The sequence below is a fragment of the Chenopodium quinoa genome, unplaced genomic scaffold (assembly GCF_001683475.1).
Source record: "Chenopodium quinoa cultivar QQ74 unplaced genomic scaffold, ASM168347v1, whole genome shotgun sequence".
Classification (NCBI taxonomy): Eukaryota; Viridiplantae; Streptophyta; class Magnoliopsida; order Caryophyllales; family Amaranthaceae; genus Chenopodium; species Chenopodium quinoa.
The window spans coordinates 1,762,691-1,777,880 of NW_018742461.1; the positions used below are offsets into that span (position 1 = coordinate 1,762,691).

Genomic DNA, 15,190 nt, shown 5'->3' on the forward strand with positions numbered 1-15,190 from the left:
GTAATACACTCCATGTCTTATACTTGTTCTATGAATGGATGATTCATGTTATCAACAATTTCTTATTATTTGCAACAAGGGAATTTTTTATTTTACAAATAATAGCCTTTGTTGTAAAAAATAATGCCCTTTGACATGTTATTGAATTTGGACTTCCATGTATCCTTATCATAGGTTCATCATGGCTCCAAAAAAAAATTTCCATGTTCCTTGAAAAAAACCACATTAATCTCCTCAAATATGGTGATAAAAATAACATTAACAATAACAGCAATATAACAAGATTAATAACAGTAATGATAGAAATAAAAGTAGAAAAACATTAATTCAAAGAACATGGATACAAAACGTCAAGGAATTATTTAAGGTTTTCTTCTACAAAAATCCCAAAAATGTACCAAGATTATTCAAGGACCAACTGCAATTTCAATAGGAAACAGATAGCAAAAAATATTGGACTTGAAAGGATTAATAAGCTAATGAATATTGATATAGCCCAGCTGGTCAAAAGGCAGAGCAAGTCCAAAGATCATGAGCTGAAGTGTATAATCCGATTTGCAATTATCGGCAGCTCATGCGTTAGTTTACATCTTTCTCCAAACTGTCATTTACAATCAATTTATTGTCGTTCCCTTAGGAAACCAGAGAGAATGTATAAGAAAAAACGATAATTCATCCTCTGTACAATAGAACATTCTGAGGTTTTGGAGCTCATTTTCACACATTACACATGACAGGAGTAGAGACAAGAAGTCGGAAATCAAAATTTTGGTTAACTTGTTTCACTTGTAAGCCTTTCATAGAACAAGATATATCCGTGCTCTGAGTTGCTAGAATACTCTTGAGCTGATCCAAAGAAAGTCTGAACGGCAGACTCATCAATTATATCAACATTCTCATCATCGAAAAACAACCAATGGTTGTGGCTTTTCACAAGGCTGACATAGTGACCATGGTTTGGCCCAGTCCCCACATGTACAACCACAGCAAATAAGGAGTACTCTGAATCTGCATCCTCCATTGTGTTGGTTAATTTAAGCTCCAACGGGAACACAACACGATAAGAGAGCTTCTTGTACCTACCAAGATTCTCAATGTATTTGAAGCGCTTCAGGTGAATCACCAGAATGTGAGGTGGCTTTTTAATCTTCATTCTCTTCTGAGCTTCTTGCAAACTGTAAAACGAGGTAGCTCCTTAATAAATGATGTAATTAAGGAGCAAACACTTTGGTTCTTGATGTTCCAAATTTCAACGAAATCTTAATAATAACGCAAGAATAGGCTTTTCATCTAATGCAAATAATCAGGATTTTTAAAAGTTAAAGTTATGTCTGAGAAATGGTCCATACTTTGAATTGCTTTAAATTTCTTTATACTAAGGCATGGACAACAGACAAAGGTAAAATTGCTGAAAACAACACAAAATTAGGAGTAAATAAAACATACCTACAGCATTTGTCACAGAAAAATTTATCCTCAGCGTTAAGAGTTTCGGTGGAGCTGAAGTTCTTAAGGCAACTAGTAATGGAGCTGTTCTGTTCTATATCAAGGCTTAGATCAAAGAATGTCTCATCTCTAGCTGTGACAGTCTCACACCTCAGGCATTTTGTTTCATTTGTCAATATACCCTGCAATTGTGTCTCACAATCAGCAACCATGAAATATTTTACAGATATTATAATGTGCATACGTATTGCCTGCAATATATTGCTGCAGTAAAAAATCAGCATCTAGGAGCATGACAATCAAATTTGCAGCAACTCTAAATTCCTAGGGACATCGTAGGATTTCACCAAAAGCCATAAGAGAATGAGTTGCTGATACAACCACCACCATCCAATTTAAGTCCTGTTGAGGCAGGGACTGAGGATGTCAAGGTACAAAATTGTGCATAAAGACCTAATAGCCTGAATACTTTTCAGAGATGTTTCCAAAAGATCGCAGGAATCTTATTACTTAAAGGAAGAAGCATTTGTTCCCCCGAACCAAAAAAGTGATGTGGCAATGCAATGGGTCTTCTGTCCTAAGGGACAGCTAGCCACCAGTGAACATCCCATATCCCAAGTTCGATAATCATGTATATGCACCAAGCATTTCAGGATGTAAAACGTTTATCCACAACCTTGGGGCTTCTTTCCAACAACAATTTTTCAGAGACCCATTTTAGAAAGCAATTCATTTTTTCCATAATCTGTATTTGATTTTCTCCATATTTAGGGATTTCTGTGCTCACATCCAGACTTCAGAATTCTTAGGGTGATCCTGGCACAAATCTAAGCCAACTCTAATCTGATTCCATGCTAAAGATCCCTAAGTAGAAACTTAAATGAAGTAATGAATCTCGACTACTAAGGAAAAGAAAGAGAAAAACTCAGCAAAGAACTTGAGTAGTTACACAAAGACTGACCTGAAAATTTTTATGAACCCAGGTAACAAGAGGTTCCTTCTGTACACCATTGGCTAGGCCATTTCTTGGTCCATTCGCAGCCTTTTCAGACGATGAATTTTCTGAGCTATCTTTTGCAGCAGAAGATTCTTTCTCCAGTATATCGACAAGTTCATTTAACAAAAAGTTCAGAAATTCATGAGCATCCTGTATAAGAACAAAATCATTTAAGTATGTAAGTGTGATAAATTTCAATGACAGGTATTTTCTTCAAACAAGGGGTTGGTCCACTATTCAATTAGAGAATTTTGAATGTTACCCAACTCTCCTAGAGAAACAAATGGATATATAAGGGAGGGATCTCAGCCTTTCATGTGAAAAGAGCATAGGCCATATAAAGCAAATCACACAAACCTTTCCATGATTACTAATTAATGCTAACACAAGAAAATCAAGCCAAAAGAGGCTTTTACAGTAAAGATTAGAGGTATAACTGATTATACGTGCAAATCAATTATGATGCAAAGCAGCATACCTGGTGCATGTAACCACGGAAGAGCTCATTTTCTTTCCTTACTCTCTGTACAAAGCGTTTGGGAGCAATTACGCCTGTTTTCTTCTTCTGAGAGCTTATCTGCATAAATACACCAAAAAAAAAAAAAAATTGATGAGACAACGTCTGACACAAGTCCTTTTTCAAATCAATTAGATCATTTGATCATCCACTATAAGTTATCACAAGTGATCATCCACTATAAATTATCATTCAGAGGGATTACAATATAAACTACAATTTTTTATCATAAGACTAAAAAATGCACAAATCACACCATCCTCCTTCAAAAAGATAACAACAGAAACGAGTAAGAGATCTCCATCGAAATTCAACGCACCTCAAAGTTTGAACAATACCCTTTGCACTGATATCAAGAAAGTAGCCATGCATTTCTGCAATAAGCCTTAAATGTGACAAATAGACATATTCACTGACATGATTGGCAAAGCGAGTGATCTTGTGAAAACTGCAAGTTAAGCATTACTAAAGGGTGTATCACCGTCCAGAGCTCAGCATTATATGTACATGTCCATCCAATCTCTAGAGATGGGTATAGGGTTGATTCAATTGAGTAAATGACTACCAAAGTCCAAACATATCCAAATCGCTTTCATACATACCACAATTTGACTGTTCCAACTCCAGCTTCCCCTTACAAACTCAGTGACTTCTTCAAAAATCCCAAGTAAAATTTCAAGTAATAAACATAATACTTTTTTTTTAGCATGCCATAGCTCCTCCATACACAACTCTCAGCCAGCTCCCCTCCTAGAGCTCCATCACAGAACTTTACTATAATTGAATTTATAAATCAACAATCAGCCTGCAATATAGCTTGTCCAAGTAGTTACAAAATCCTGCTAGAGTTAGGAAGCATCATGGAAAGCAGGATTCTAATTCTTTTAATACATATGAAAGCATCTGAATTTATTGTCTACATGTACTAGAACTTATTTTGTTTGAAATATGAACTCTAACTTATGTGACCTTACCTGAAATTATCCAAACTTAATTTAACTCATGGTGTCATAAAATAAGTCAAAATGGTTGAGGAGAACACAGCCCAGACGTAAATGTTGTACAAGAATTTTTCTTCACAATATTTCTTTTAGCATTCAAAATCATTAAATTCAAAAAAGCAACAGAAACAAATAATTAGGGTATCAATCATTAAAGAAAACTGAAGGAAAAAGATAGACGGAAAATAATACTGCAGTGGACATTCCAACATTAAAAATCATGCACATGTACAATAAGCACTTAAGCAGTGTGCTGTGAGAATTATCAAGTGCAGTACCTGTGTAAATAAATCTGCCAAACATGTGAGCAAATTTTCCTCTGGATCAACAGGGTTTTTGTTCTTCTCATAGTACTCCAGTAATTTCTCACGAAATGGAACACAGAAATAGAGAGCCTGGTACAGGAGAGAGAGAGAGAAAATTAAATCAGGACTTATTTACAACTGTGTAATATTGTTGGCACATAGAAGAAAGTTGTCTTTTGGTAAACGTTTTACTCTGATTTTCTTCAGTTTAAAAACGGTATACCTTCTACATCATCAATGAGTTTTAATCAGCGGACTGCACGAGACCCCTAACATTGCCCAAACTAAGGAAAATCCATAAGCAAGAAAAAACCAAAAAGAAGGTTTCTAGTTACAAATCTTTGAAATGAAGATATTTGCAGGTTTTATTAATATGTTAGGAAATATATGACACTGATATCACATAAGTTGTCATAAATTATGAACCTGAATACATGGAACCAGATCGAGGAAGAAAGAGAGATCTGAATCTCAAACATCAAATAGATCATCAACGAAAACTGTCAAATACTCAAGACTGAAGCTATATCTATAATAAGCTCTGCTACGCTCAACAATATACAATTCCATAGGCACCTAATTTATAAACTTCACAACCAAGCATTAACATCCATCAAATCCATATACACATACCCATTGGAAAGCTCCATTATTGGTTTACCTATCCTTCTTAGAGGAACCCTTTCACTTCCACAGAGCAGTGTAAAGGTAAACAACACCTCAAAGCAGTAAGGGAATGCTGGACATGTTTCAGTCTACTAAATAGCTGAAATAGATTTATATGAACCACATGCATACCCACTTTGCAATTTTGACAAGGTTTTCTATAAATATGACAGAAAGTAAAGTAGCAATTTGCAGATCTCTGAAATACATACGTAACAGTCTTAAAAGCTTGGACAATTTGGGCCTTAGGGATAAGGTATGTACATAACAACCTCCTCAGACCCTCTCCCTATGGGATATGTGGATCCTAAATGATTTGTTGTAGTTGGGGTTGTACGTGACGTTAAAAAAATGTAGCAAGTCCAATGCACAGAAGTTACCAGCTACACATCAATTCAATGAGACGTTTTCCTCCATCTAGTCCATCACAAAGTGCGCAATTCCAATGAATTATGTTTATAAATATACGTATCCAAATACGAATTATACCTTCAACTACAACCATTAGATCCCTAGGAGGCTCTCAGATTCTGATACCATAAGTCTATAATGATCAAAATTACAAGACTATACCTCTTAAATCATTTAAAACCACCTCTCAAACAAAAAAGTGTTTTACATAATTACATATATCTCCACTACAGAGCAATGCACATACAGCAAATTGGGCAATGCAGTAACACTAATTTTTTACTCCAAAGCCTTAGAAATTGAAGTTTCAATTGCCGGAAAAACATACATGATAAATCATCATGGTCCCAGCGCCCTAAGAACATTAAGTCCATTTTGACCTCTCTAGAAAAAGTTTGTCCTGCATCTACAGTTTCACATGTCACAACTGAGATATAAAGAAACCCTCTTCAACCTCTACATCAGTCCTCTTTCCAGATCTCCTAAAATATGTTCTCAAAAAGTAGCAAAAAAGACCCTCTGAGGATACACCATGCAAGTGATATGTCCCTCCTTCATATCAGCAATAGGTACCACATCAAACTACACTAAATAGTTCACCAGCTCCCTGTCCAAAGTCACTTGAACTTGACCATATCAAATTTCCACGCGAATGTAAACGCTAAGCCCATCTTGATTCTACAATACCAATACTTGGTTCACATTAGCCACAAATCAGCCAATCATTCAACCAATGGATTCCAAAGCGCATATTCGTGTCTATCTAACAAAACCCGATCCCCCCTTTCTATCAGCCTCAAGGAGGAATCCCCACCCCCCAAACTCCCCAGCGTCCCCACCCCTCTACACTTCCTAATCTACTTTCACCAATTTGAATATCTAATTCATTACCACAATTATAGCCGAAAATCAAGCTCGGAGAGCATTCTAACATGCAACTTACCCAAAGATTATACTTAAATTAAAAATAAAAATAAAAAAATAAAAGAAAAAAAAAAAAAAAAAAAGTGAACATTTATATCCCATTAATATAACCAAGATCAGCTCACTTATACATCATTAAATCAATCAAATTGCAACAGCAACAAACAATCCTCAGATTCCGCACAGTAAAATAACAAAATTTAACAACAACAACAAAAAAAAAGTTCAATTAAAACCACCCAGATAAATTCAGACAAAAATCCATACAAAATGAAGAATAAAAACCCTAATTTTGAAGAAAAAAAAAAAAAAAACCTGCAAAACGCTGTTGCAGTAGCAAGTGTTGCCGAAATTCTCAAGGCCAAAATATCTTTCACCTTCAGGAAAATGATCACCGAGGGCTTTCTCCAATTTGGAACCAGCTGCCCCCATTATCGATTTTCGTTCCCTCCAAATTTTCTCCTTTAATATTCCTCGAATTTTCTCCAATTTTTTTCTGCTTCAATTTCAAATTATCTTTTTTCCTTGTTTCAGCTTAAAATCAAACGCAATTGAACTACGAATCAAATGATAATATCATCAGATTGTGAGAAAATTGAAGAAACAAGGGCCATAAAAATTGAAGGAAGTGCAGAGTAGAAATTTTGGAGGAGAGAGAAAATAGTAAGAAGAAGATGATGATGATGAAGTAAATAGGAGTAAAAATAATGGTAATAATAATAATAATAATAATTTTTTAAAAAAAAAATATGAGTGGAAAATATGAGAAAAAATGAAGAAGTAGAAGAAGAGAGGCAAGAAACACCTTTCTTTTTGGGGTCGGAATAAACTCGGTGATTCTCTTTCCTCTTTACCTCGTTGACTGGGTTTCTAAACCCAAACTCCCCTTTTATTTTCTTTTTATGGAATTTGGATAATTTTTTTTTAGTTCATTTTTTAATTTGTCTTGTCATTGTTTTTTTTTTATTATTTTTTTTTTTTGGTATGTGTTTGGTGATCATGATATGTATACGAGAAATTAAGCAATTAAAGTAGATTGAGATGGTAAAATTCTGACTTTGAAGTCACAAGTTCAAGCGTCACCATTTACTTGTGTTTGTAAGTGGAAGATCATTTAACTTTTTCTTAAAGTTGACTTGTGTAGCAGGACGGTTTAATTAAAGTGTTGATTTAAATGAATATTTGTCCTTACCAAATAATAACTTGAACATATGTAGGACTGAGAGAAAATATAAAGGAGATTTACTACACCTGTGGCATTTTTTTTTTTTTTTTTTTTATTGAGTATGCTTTGGTGACATTGATTTTCTTATTTTCTATTTACAATACTTGAGGTTTAAAAATAAAAATAGTAGTGATTGAATTGAGTCAATTCATTGTACATTGCCATGAATTTGCTATGTTGCACTAGTCCACAAATAGCTTTTTGATGAAAAATTAAAATTTAAATATTGAATTGATTTGGTATCTTGGACGATTTCTTTTATACTTTTTATATTATAAAAAAACACACACACAGGCAAATATGATGTTGTATTTTCCACTTCATCGAACTAACAAAGTTACATACATTATTTGGTTTTGGTATTCCAAAACATTTGTCAAGATTGCGGGACAAAAAGATTTCAACATATATGACGGACAACTACAAACCAAAACACATTGAAAAATGTTATTTTTGATAGATAAGAAAAAAAATGTCCATTCGTCGATTAACACTGCAAATCAAAACCAACTCAATATAGGCAAAATTGTACATGACATATTGGAAACCATGTATGTATAATTGAAGTCTTCAAACTTGCGTTTGCAAAATGGACAAATTCCACAAGGGACCAATTGTGTCAATGACTCACATGTCACATGTTATAAATTCTTCCCTTCATATTAGAATTATACTTGTCTTTACTTTAAAGTCAAATCATAAACCATGCCATATATCCATATTTGTATTAACAAATTATTACTACTAAGATTTGATATTGTTTTTTCTTGATGTTACATAATCAATGGGATTTTTTTTTTTCCTTGACTACATGTAAGAGACATAACACAAAGCATATTACATGTAAATATGTAATAATTATCAATCAACAAAAACATATTTTATAAATTTTCAATTTAAAAAATACTCCATTTATTTATTTTTTTTCATTAGTTGTTCCACATTACCTAGACATGTTTGTGAACGAAAACTTTGACCATTGAGGCCTTGTTCTATTGAGCTTAAAACAAATATTAAAATAAGTTAGGTTTCAACAAAAATAATTTTTGTTAGGACATGCTCTCTTTAACTTAAAAAAATAAGTTTATATCAATTCAGATAAGTTACCATAAGGTCCAATAAGTTTAATAGTATCTAATAAGGTTTAATAAGTTACAATAAGGTCCAACAAATTCTAATAAGGCCTAATATAATTATATTAAATAATATTTTTTTTTAAAAATAATAAAGCATTATGTATTATACTCCCTCCGCCCACGATTATCTGCACCAAACGTCCTTTTTGCGGACTCCTGAACAAAACTTTTAGTGGAGCTTAATTAAGTTTGGGTGGGTTTAATTAAGTGGGAAAAAGGAGGGAAAGAAGTGGTTCCTTATTTTTTTGTTTTTGAGTGGGTTAAAGTGAGTGGGAAAAAGGTGGAAAATTGAGGGGCCCCTTTTATGAGTGGGAAAAAGGTGGAAAAATTGAGTGTAATTAAAAGATGTTAAACAAAGTTAAAAAATAAAAGTATGGGTAAGATGATCTTTTTACTCTTTAAAATTTACTAAAAGAGGAAAGAAAAAAATTTGTTGCACATAATATAGAGCACCCATTTACGGCAAATATTGCAGATAATTGTGGGCGGAAGGAGTATATATATCAAAAATTATATATCATATTAATAAGGCCAAATTAGAGAATAACACCCATAAAAACCCCCGATTTTGATAATAACACCACACAAAAAAAAAGTTTTATTATAACACCACCAAAAATCCCAAAATTTTGGTTTCACCACCCACTAACGGATTATTGGATGGAAACCGTTAGTGGGGCCCGCTATGCACACGTGTCAGTTGTTTATTGGTTTTTTTTAAAAAATAATAAAAAAAAACCTAACCCCCTAACCCAGCCAGCCACCCCACCGGCACCACCTGTCCCAGCCGCCGCTGCCGCCGGCAACTGTAACACCCGCCGCCGACAACCCCTCTCCCCATCCTATCCCGACCTTTGGCACCGCCAGAAACACGCCCAGCCACCAACGAAATCCAGCCACAGCCTTGAAACACGCCACCACCAACGAAACCCAGCCCCAACCTTGAAACACGCCACCCATCCACCAACGAAAATCGACAATGGCCGAAAACCACGAAAACTAACAATCGAAAACCACCGAAATCGACCATGGAAACGGACCACGGGAACCCTTCACCCTCAAACGACCAAAATCGAGCATGGAAACCCAGAATGGCCGATTTCCACGGCCGATTGGGCCGTTTCAAGGGTGGAGGAAAAGAATGGGTGCGCGGTGGTCAGGTTGGTTTTTGCGGTGGTTTGATGGGCTTAGGGTGGTTTTCGGGTAGGGGGAAGAGAGGAACCGGTGAAGTCGGCGGTACGGAACCCAGGCTTAGTCCTTAATGCAAGCACTAAGCAAGTCAACTACCTTGCGCCAATTCCAGTTTTAGACTCTCGCAGACTTGTTTCATAGCTTTCAACTGAGCGGCAGACCTGACGCGACTGACAGATAAGCCGATATAGGGCGGTAATTGGGCTGGTTAGCCGATTTTTGTGGGGGCAGGAGGTTCCGGCGGCTAGGGCAGGTGGTGCTGGTAGTGGGGTTGGTTGGGTTAAAGGTTAGGTTTTTTTTTTATAATTTTTTTTAAACCAATAAACAACTGACACGTGTACATGGCGGACCCATTAACGGTTTCCATCCAAAAATCCGTTAGTGGGTGGTGAAACCAAAATTTTGGGATTTTTGGTGGTGTTATAATAATTTTTTTTTTTTTTTTTTTTTTTTTTTTTTTTTTTTTTTTTTTTGTGTGTGTGTGTGGTGTTATTATCAAAATTGGGGTTTTTTATGGGTGTTATTTTCTAATTTGGCCTATTAATAATACCATTTTATTTCGTAGTTATTTTAGTATTATAACTAGATTAGTGCTCGTGCGATGCAAGATTGTAATAATCTTTTTCCCATAAATAATTGTGATATAATATAAAAATGAGGCAACTCATGTGGAATAAACAAATGCAACACATATAGAAAAATAAAATAATAAGACAAAAATTATTAAAACTACTATTGAGAAAAAAAAATTATTGTCGATTAGTTGTGTTGAAAATATTTAAAAGTAGTATACAATATATTACATTGATGATGCATATTATTTCTCAATAAAACTATACAATCTAGTGATTATATGACTAAAGACTTAGTAATAAATGCTTATAAGAATCTAAAAATGAAAAAATAGATTATTAATAAACATTTAATAAACCTATTTATTCGTGAATTGTCGATAAATTCCCAATTTAAATGCAATCCTTAGCCCCTTAGCATTACACTTTAAAATAAGTAGAAATAAAGTGAACTCAAGATTAAACAATGCTTTACAAGTTATTTTGTACTTCGTATTTGATATGGAGTACTCCGTAGTCCGTACTGTATTGCGTTTTCTTGTTTGTAAAAAAAAAAATAAAAAATAAAATAAAAATCAACGGACGAATTAGTAAGTGTTCCATTTCAGCAGCACCACTTTAATTTCTGTTTAGGGTCTCTCTGCAATCAGACCGACGAATTCTCAGTAATACTTACCAATTTCCGTACTTCACTGGTAATTTTCTTTTATCCTATCTCTCAGATCGTATTTGTTTTTGTCAATCGATTTTAATTTACAGGAATTTTAGATTCATTGATGCGATTTTCATTTTGATGATTTCTTAGCTTTGTTAAGTTATCGTTGTCGTCCAACATTTTAGGCCCAAATTTTTCCGATTCAAACTCGGATCTGATAATCGAAGTGTTTGATTTTGACTTGATTTTATGATTTAAACTCGAATTGTTTACTTTCGATCTTCATCATTTCGTTAGATTATGATTTAATCAGAAGAATTAGCTAAATGTTAATGTAATTGGGGTTTTTTTCGAAATTTGTTGATGTGTTGAGGTGTCAATTATACTCTATGATGATACATGTAGTGAAATTGGTGCTTTAATTATATAATTTGATGTTTATTAGATACAAAATGAGAAGAATATTATGGTTGGTTAATTTTGGAGACCACCAAATCACATTGTTGAAGCTTTTCAGTACAAATTACTCAATTTTAGTAGAATGTATCTGCAGTTTGTTGTCTATTTGTGTATCCTTATGTTTGTTGTTGAATAATGATTGTATGCTGGTAATTTCGGTTTTTCTTGAGTTTAAATTGCGCTTCAATTCTTCGTGGAAAGCTTTATGCCCTAGATACTTCCAGTAACAAGAGTTAATTCTAAACGGGTAAATGTGTATCCTACTAGTGTGCCTATGTGGTTTGTCTTCTTATAGCTTTTTCTTTTTTGGAAATTCTTTGTTTTCCAATCAATTTATTTGAAGTTTTCACTTTGTTTTGTGTATATAGGCCATGAGTGTAGAAGAACATGGTGGATATTAACACTTTCTCGAACTCTTACTAGTGTAAGAGAATTTGCAAGCTAATCATCAAAAAAGGCAGCAAGGATGTTCTCTCTTATGTATGGGTTCTGGAAGTACATGTTCAGCAAGATGGAATTTCATGTTCTTATTCTCGGTATTGACAAGGCTGGAAAAACGGTAATGATTGTCCCATTCTGCCAGATTTTAACTATCAATTGATTTTTCAATTTTTGAATTTGATTGAGGACCACAATAAAATTATGATTATAACAATAATTATTGTGTGCTTCCTTTGTAAAAAAATATTGCTTCATGTAGTTTTGATCATCTCTACGTGTTGGTAATCTAGCTGAGCTACTGATTTACTAGTGTTATTGCTTAAAACTTGCTGTTGTTATCGGAGTCTATCTTTCATTGAATTTTAAAGCAGCATCTTTTTTTATTCTCTTTTCTCTTAAAAAGTAGAAAACTTACTCTCTTACCCAAAGACCCTTTGCACACATTCTTTGTCCACTGTAAAGGTTGACAACATGGTATTGAACCACGAAGTCATGGCTGGAAGGGTAGAATAAGTGGGTTGGGGCTTTCACTTGACTTCCAATCTTGTACATATTATACGTTTATTGTTTTTGGTGTTACTTTACCTGCTATAATATTCTCATCTTTTTTCTCATTTCTAGTTGCTTTATATGTTTTCCAAATAAAAATCTTTATTATACTTCGTATAAGCAAATGCAATCAAAGATCTTCTCATAAGCTCATAATATTAAAAAATGCCAACAATATATTGCAGACTTTACTGGAGAAGTTGAAAGAACTATACTTAAACTTGGAAGGCCTTCCACCTGATCGAATTGTTCCAACTGTGGGGCTCAATATTGGTCGTATTGAAGTTGGAAATGCAAAACTTGTGTTCTGGGACTTGGGTGGCCAGGTATGTAGATCAGCTCGTGCTCAATACTGCACTAGGCATTTCGTTTAAGTAATATTTTATTTATCTGTTTAACATCCTAGCAAGCAAAAGGCAAAATGCTAACTTGAGGTATCATTTTATTGTTTTGTATCTCCAAAATGGCCAAAAAAGGCTCTAAAGTCCTCTTATATAATCAGACATGCTGAATTTGGTCTCAAGTAAGCTTGCTTCACAAAATTTGGTCCTTCATGAACTTTGATAAAGGTTTTCTAATGATCTACAAATGTGTTAGCTAAAGTGATGATGTAATGGAGATGTGCCTCATTGCCATTTAATCATAACAACAAAAAAATATATATATATTTTTCTTCAAAGGCTTTGAGGAGTTTGTTAGCCTAATCTTAGGTTTTATGGGGATTTTCTTTTGTTATGGCAGCCTGGCCTCCGTTCAATATGGGAGAAATATTATGAAGAAGCCCATGCTGTCATTTATGTTGTTGATGCAAATGCTCCGGCTCGTTTTGAAGATTCTAAATCTGCACTAGGTAATTTTTTTAGTACGATATTAGGTCTAATTTCTTTGAATGCCAAATTAAATCATTGCCCGTTGACATTCAATTATCTTGCAGAAAAGGTACTTCGACACCAGGATTTGCAAGGTGCTCCCCTTCTGATATTAGCTAACAAACAGGTATATATGGACTTTCTGTTTTGCTCTCCAAATTTTTTTGAGGAAGCTGTAGATTGCTGTAGATTATTTTTTTTTTTTTTTTTTTTGGGGGGGGGGGATATAATTGAGTTTTCTATGCTTTCATGCATCAAACATTAGTTCTTTTGTCATTGTGGGGTGTCGCCTCTCTTTTTATGTCAACATTTTCTTTTGTTTTTTTTTTATGGGTCTCACGTTCCCTTGTCGTTTTTCTTAGGTTCCTCTGATGTTTATATCCAAAACCACATCCACACACACTGATATCTAGAATGTGAATTGAGAAAAGAGAGATGAGAACTTGTTATATATCTATAAACCAAAGAGGCCTACTCCCACTCTAACAAACACCCCCCCCCCCCACACACACACACATGTTAAGGCTTCTTAAGGGTGAGAAACTAAACAGCTGTCATTTATGTTGCTAGAAAGTAAATGGTTCTTTTAAGATACAGAGGCCATGTTGGGATATTAATTAGAGAATGATTTGTGCTTTAATGCCTTGTGTGTTTGATATCTCAAATATACTTGTATCAGACTTTTTTATTTTAATCTATTGCCTTCAACAGGATCTTGCTTCAGCAGTTTCAGCCGAAGAAGTAGCTCGTTATCTGGATCTGAAAAAGCTGGATGAAAGGCTATATATGTTTGAAGCTGTCTCAGGATTTGATGGGTAAATTCCAGTTCTAACACCTTCTTCTCCTAAGCATTTGATGTTATGGTTGATGTTTCAGGTCTTCCCACCTCCTTGTAATTACAGATGATGGAAAACGCATGTTACCTACTCTTCTATTTGTGCTTCTATATTGGTTGAGTGCTTTCCTTATTGAAAGGACTCAATTTCCTTTCTTTCTTCCATCCTTTGCGTGTTTAATATTTGGGTTATTCAGAATACCCTCGGAGATTTCCTTTTCCCTCTATATTATGGCATTATTGCTTGTATGTCCGTATGGAACTAACACAACACATTTGGGGTTTGTCTCTGTTTGCAGTAGAGGGTTCAAGGGAAGTGTAGATTGGCTTGTTGATGCTATGGAAAGAAGTAAAAGATCTGAAATGCTGCGAAGCCGTACACCTGCTGCTTGAAACTGTATTGATATGTTATGAAATTGCTTCATTCAACCGTTGTACATACCTCACAACCATATTTCTGGGTCATCAATATTAGTTTGTAGTTTCACTAAGGATATCTGAATTCTTTTTTGGCTGATTGTTGATTTGTTGTTTCTCCCCTTAGGAGCCCTGAATTAGTCCTGCTGTTGCTAAAAAATTAAACAATACTAAGTTCTCCTATGGCTAGATTTTGGGTAATGCTATATGTATTACTTGAGCATTAAATACTTTTTCTAAAATGATATAAATTTGGGATTTTATGGCAGAAAACTAATGTTTAATTATTTTATAATTCTTTTTTAGCTTCTTATATACAACCCTTCATTTATCTTTAAGTTCATTAAACGTTAAGCATTATCGATTGATTATCGTGAATAATTATTTGGTGTGAATAATTATTTGGTGTATAGTCTGAAGATATTACTTCTCCAAAATCCTATTGGTTGAATGATAGGTTCAATTCCAATGACTGACTATGAGTTTCAAACTTAACCATTGATTGATTTGATTCCATGTCAAGATTTTGGAGAATTGTGTTCTATGTTCTTTAAGCCATTTCAAGTGAAAATTT

The 15,190-nt window shown here is 34.2% G+C and overlaps 2 protein-coding genes across 2 annotated transcripts; one reads left to right on the top strand and one right to left on the bottom strand.

The window, feature by feature from the left end:
- Nucleotides 1–451: 451 nt before the first annotated feature.
- On the bottom strand, nt 452–7,672 carry LOC110718626 (ubiquitin carboxyl-terminal hydrolase 4-like). The gene is made up of 7 exons (XM_021897506.1): nt 7,073–7,672; nt 6,583–6,823; nt 4,240–4,356; nt 2,922–3,020; nt 2,408–2,593; nt 1,447–1,628; nt 452–1,175 (listed from the first exon to the last, which is right to left on the bottom strand). The coding sequence occupies exons 2-7, from the start codon at nt 6,697–6,699 to the stop codon at nt 773–775; spliced, it is 1,104 nt and encodes a 367-aa protein (XP_021753198.1). The 5' UTR covers nt 6,700–6,823; nt 7,073–7,672; the 3' UTR covers nt 452–772.
- Nucleotides 7,673–10,909: 3,237 nt separating this feature from the next.
- On the top strand, nt 10,910–14,884 carry LOC110718627 (ADP-ribosylation factor-related protein 1-like). The gene is made up of 7 exons (XM_021897508.1): nt 10,910–11,086; nt 11,874–12,064; nt 12,681–12,821; nt 13,237–13,345; nt 13,430–13,491; nt 14,076–14,179; nt 14,499–14,884. Exons 2-7 carry the CDS (start codon nt 11,972–11,974, stop codon nt 14,590–14,592), a joined length of 603 nt encoding a protein of 200 aa, XP_021753200.1. The 5' UTR covers nt 10,910–11,086; nt 11,874–11,971; the 3' UTR covers nt 14,593–14,884.
- The last annotated feature ends 306 nt before the right edge of the window (nt 14,885–15,190 follow it).

Excerpts from the sequence above, each read along its gene's own strand:
- LOC110718626 (XM_021897506.1), bottom strand. The coding sequence starts at position 6,699 with ATGGGGGCAGCTGGTTCCAAATTGGAGAAAGCCCTCGGTGATCATTTT. Across the intron at positions 2,594-2,921 it reads TCCGTGGTTACATGCACCAG|GATGCTCATGAATTTCTGAA; the intron begins GTATGCTGCTTT and ends GTTCTTATACAG. Across the intron at positions 1,176-1,446 it reads TTCTGTGACAAATGCTGTAG|TTTGCAAGAAGCTCAGAAGA; the intron begins GTATGTTTTATT and ends CTCGTTTTACAG.
- LOC110718627 (XM_021897508.1), top strand. The coding sequence starts at position 11,972 with ATGTTCTCTCTTATGTATGGGTTCTGGAAGTACATGTTCAGCAAGATG. Across the intron at positions 12,065-12,680 it reads TTGACAAGGCTGGAAAAACG|ACTTTACTGGAGAAGTTGAA; the intron begins GTAATGATTGTC and ends AATATATTGCAG. Across the intron at positions 13,492-14,075 it reads TGATATTAGCTAACAAACAG|GATCTTGCTTCAGCAGTTTC; the intron begins GTATATATGGAC and ends TGCCTTCAACAG.